This window comes from Talpa europaea (assembly GCF_964194135.1).
Source record: "Talpa europaea genome assembly, chromosome: 1".
NCBI classification, from domain to species: Eukaryota; Metazoa; Chordata; class Mammalia; order Eulipotyphla; family Talpidae; genus Talpa; species Talpa europaea.
Genome location: NC_140073.1, coordinates 42,617,466 through 42,621,957, shown reverse-complemented (window position 1 = coordinate 42,621,957; position 4,492 = coordinate 42,617,466). Strand labels below are relative to the sequence as shown.

The following is a 4,492-nucleotide window of genomic DNA, read 5'->3' as shown; positions in this document are numbered from 1 at the left end:
TGCTGATATGTACTTACTCCTGACAATCAGGCAAGATGATGTGTAACAAACTAAATGTAACAGGGTCTTGGACCCCAAGTCATAGTGTTAGAAGTGACATTAAATTCTTTAGCTTGCAAGACAGAAAGAACCAACTATTTACTGAGAAATTAGAAAGAAGAATGGGAATAAAGATTGGGGTTTTGAGACTAAAAAGAGGAATTTATATTTTAAGGATTATGCAGGAGATAGCTACAAAATACATACGTAGAACTATCCAGTAATAATTCAAAATATGCTATGTCTGCAACTTGGGAGTAAAACCAACACCACAAATAAAAATGTGCTTATTATTATTCAACAAAAGTAAGGTAAGGAGGTATAAAATAGCATATAAAATAGTTGGAGAAAATTTATGTATGCTTAAGATCCAAATCTTAGACTAAAAAGAACTTTCAAGTGGTTATGGCAAAGATTTAGGAGGAAGGAGAAAGACAAATGCTGGATGGTTTCATACATCTGTGGAATATAGAGAAACAAAACAAAAAATCAGACAAAATCAAATCAAAAGCAAATTCTACAAAGCTGACTGTAAAACTGAGGCTGGGGAAGGAGAGAAACCAGAATGCAATGGACTATGGTGAAGAGGTGTGATTCTGTATCTCGGAATCACATACAGTATTGTAAAACAATGTTATTTCAATAATCAGTCATAAAGTAAAAATAACCTTGCTTTCTTTTTGTTGAATTGTGTGAGCTCTTTGGGAAAAAATGTCTTTAAGTTCTGTCAGGATATTTTTCATAAGGTTAAAAGCTAAGCCCCCACTCCTTGCCCTGCAGGCAGGTTTGGGGGGCTTGAATTGATAGCAGACTGGATAAGGTTGTCATGGGGACCAGGCCATAAGACAGACTACTATGTCCAGGAAAACCAGCCTACTCCAGGAATGCAGAAGCAGGGCCAGGACACACTCTGTGTCAAAGGCCAGTGCCCCAGATCAGACATCCCAGCAGATAACTGGTACAAACTATCGCCCCCAAATTAGAAACAGAGTATAAAAGTGAGCCTCAAATCCTTCTTCCTGCACAGATACCTCCCTTCTTGTCCGCTATTCCCTTGCAGGGTATTTCAATATATCTGTCTTTCCTATTCTCTGTTCTGTCCTTGGTGAATTCCGTTACCCAGGTGCCTCTGGCCTTATCCTTAACTTACACCACCACAAGTAGCAAACTAGTCTATTTTCTGACTCGAGTCAATTGAATGGCCATTAATAATTTATTTTTGGTAGCAATATAATCTGCCAAAATTGGAATATTGATAATTCATGGGTTATTTTGACCATAATCTCTGCAAACGTAACTTGCCTCTTGCTAATCATCTATGCTAATCACTACTATGTGAATGATACACAAAGTACACAATAACTAATTTTTAGTAGAGTAGATGATGAAATGAATATTATATAGTCTTTAGCCAAATACTACTGATGTTACATTTTATTAAATACCAAGAGGCACTCTGTCCTTGTCAATACCTAAATCATGTCATTATTTGATACTGATTCTTAAAGGTTACTGAAGAAAAGAAAATCTGTATATAAATTGTCATGTCCTTTTATTCTTTGAATGACTCGTCCAACCCCCATGTGACTTATGAGCAGGAAATAAGTATCTTCTTGAAGCTACCCACCACTCCTCCCCAAGGCAGGTGGAGATTCCAGAAGTTCTCCCCGTACAGTTTTGTCAGTTCCTCCTTCAAACTCCTAAGACCAGAGACTGAGAATTCATGCAGTGTTGCTATTCCCACTGACGGCCACAGTGAGGTGCTGTTGGCTGGATGACAATGAGGAGTTGATTTACCCCCCAGCTGGGGTGTTATGCTATTCAGACTTCCTGGCACTTAAGCTTGATATCCCACTCTGGGCTGCTGAGGTCCCAGCTCTCATTTTTAACACCCATGTGTTTAAAATATATGTGAAGCACAATAAAGAATCAAGACAACTATGCAGTAAGAGGCTCCCAGGTCCACTTCATGATGTGTGAAGAATGGAGTTTTCTTTCCTCAACAGTATTTAGATTTTTGTTTTGAGTCCTGGCCACCAACATAGATGCCCTTTTTCCTCCAGATAATTTAATTCCAAGGGACTTGCTCTTTCTTACCCCTGGGTCTTGATTTAAATCTGTACTGTTCCTGAATAGCAGTGTTCAGTGGCTTCAGGTATTCATTCTCTAAAGGTTCTGCGTTCCTCATGCCAATGAGACTAACCTACACACTAGGGAGCAGATCAGTGGCTGTCATAAGCCCCTCTGTTCCCCCCAGTCTGTTGTTAATGCACTCCCTTCCCAAAACCACTGGAACATAGCCCGTGACCCTTTTCACAGATTTTTTTGTTAAACTGAAAATACATCTAAATTCCCTACTTTTTTCTTTCAGTTTTATTCAGATATAATTGACATATAGCATTGTTTAAGTTTAAGGTATACAGTATGATACTTATAATGTGCATATATAGGTATATACACGTTTGTAGATGCATATATATGTAGATATACATGTCTGCATATGTATGTATAGATGATTATCCCAGTAAGTTTAGTTAATATCCAACATCACATATAGATTTAAAATATGGTTTTTCAAAAAAAAAGGTTAAAAAATAAAAATAGTTTTATTATATCAAGAACATATTAAGCGCACCCCCCACTTCTTTTTTTTTTTTTTTTTAAAGCCACAGGTAAAACATTACAACAAAAGATGTTTTCTCACTTTATAGTTTTAGCTGCTTTGGGACAGACTCTGTTGCTACACAGGAGCTGAGCAACCAAGAGCCCACAGCACCAACTTGCAGGATTTGAAGACTCCAAAACAGTAACCAAGCATGGGCTGGCTCTCCCATTCCTGCCCCAGATGCTGTTGCATGGCCAATCGGTGGCAAAAACCGAAAACATGGAATATCCAGAGCCACCATCAGTTTATCCTGCTCCCAGGTTCCTCTGAAGCAAGGAGTAGAGAAATCTTGGGGTCAGAAGCAAAAGGCAGGACGAAGAAAATAGTCTCAAATCCCACTTCCCAGTACATCCCACTTAATCCCACTTTCTGGGAGACCAGAAAGTGCCCAGGCATACTCTATGCCAGGAGACTAGCAGGACAAGAACTTCTCACTGAGGAGCGGCCTCTGTCCTCACAGCCTCGTCCAGCCATGGGCTCCTGGCTATGTGGTTAGGGGACACTCTGAAGAAAAAAACCGGGGATGTGTGCAGCTTTATCTTTTTATGTAGAATACCCTGAGCACTTGTTCGCGGATCTGACGAGTTTTCACCCCATAGACAAGAGGGTTAAGAGAAGGTGGCACAAGGAGGTACAGCGTGGCCAGAAGAACATGGATGTGATGAGGCACATGGCGGCCAAAGCGATGAGTGAGGAAGGAGAACATTCCAGGAACATAGAAGATCAGGATGACACAAATATGAGACCCACAAGTGCTAAAGGCTTTAAGACGGGCCTCGCCCCCTGGGACCTTCAGCACTGCCTGGAGGATGAGGGCATAAGAAATGCTAATGGCCAGGACATCCAACCCAACCACAAATACTGCCACCGCCAGCCCATAAGCTCGGTTCACTGTGGTATCTGAGCAGGCAAGTTTTACCACAGCCATATGTTCACAATAGGCATGGCCTATGACCGTGGTCCGGCAGAAGGTAAGTCTCTGCAACAGGATGGGGAAGGGGAATAGAAGGAGTAATCCCCGCACCAGCACTGCGATTCCAATGCGCCCAATGAGTCCTGGATACAGGATTGTAGAATGGTGCAGAGGATAACATATGGCTACGTAGCGATCCAGAGCCATGGCCACAAGTATACCTGACTCCATAGATGAGAACGCGTGGATGAAGAACATCTGGATGAGGCAGACAGTGTACCCGATCTTGTGGTCATGAACCAGGAGTACTGCCAGGGTTTTGGGCCCAGTGGAGGAGGCCAGGACCAGGTCAATGCCAGCTAGCATGGCCAGGAAAAGGTACATCGGCTGGTGCAAGGATGAGTCTGTCCAGATGATGAAGAGGATAGTGATATTGCCCACAAGAGCAAGGAGGTAGAGGACACACAATGGCAACGCTATCCAGTGCTGGCTTTCCTCCAGACCTGGGATGCCGACCAGGAAAAAAGAAGGCTGGAGTAGCCTCCAGCTGGAATTACTCAGCACCATCATCGATGGATCAGAGACAGAAGAAGAGAAACCAAAATCATAATTTCTTCATTCCTGTTGTGTCATCGCATTGTTCAGATGTGGTTTTTCTTCATCAGAGGAAGAAAGAGGCTTAAATTGCCACACAAGGGAATAAAGTTAGATGCAGGAGAAAAAATCTATCCAGGTAATTTTTAAAAGGTAAGACATCCATGTGTGTGAATTAAGGATTGGTATAGTTTCGTTTAAATATAAGAGGTAGGCTATGCTGTTCTTAGGAAGATGTTTAAACTCTACTATTCAATTACTTATCATTTGGGACTATCCAT

The 4,492-nt window shown here is 41.6% G+C and overlaps 1 protein-coding gene across 1 annotated transcript; it reads right to left on the bottom strand.

Annotated features, from left to right (window-relative positions):
- Positions 1–3,239: 3,239 nt before the first annotated feature.
- LOC311177701 (olfactory receptor 52L1-like) lies at positions 3,240–4,187 on the bottom strand (the record flags this gene model as incomplete). Its single annotated transcript, XM_084243944.1, has 1 exon — positions 3,240–4,187. One exon carries the CDS (start codon positions 4,185–4,187, stop codon positions 3,240–3,242), a length of 948 nt encoding a protein of 315 aa, XP_084100070.1.
- Between the last annotated feature and the right edge of the window lie 305 nt (positions 4,188–4,492).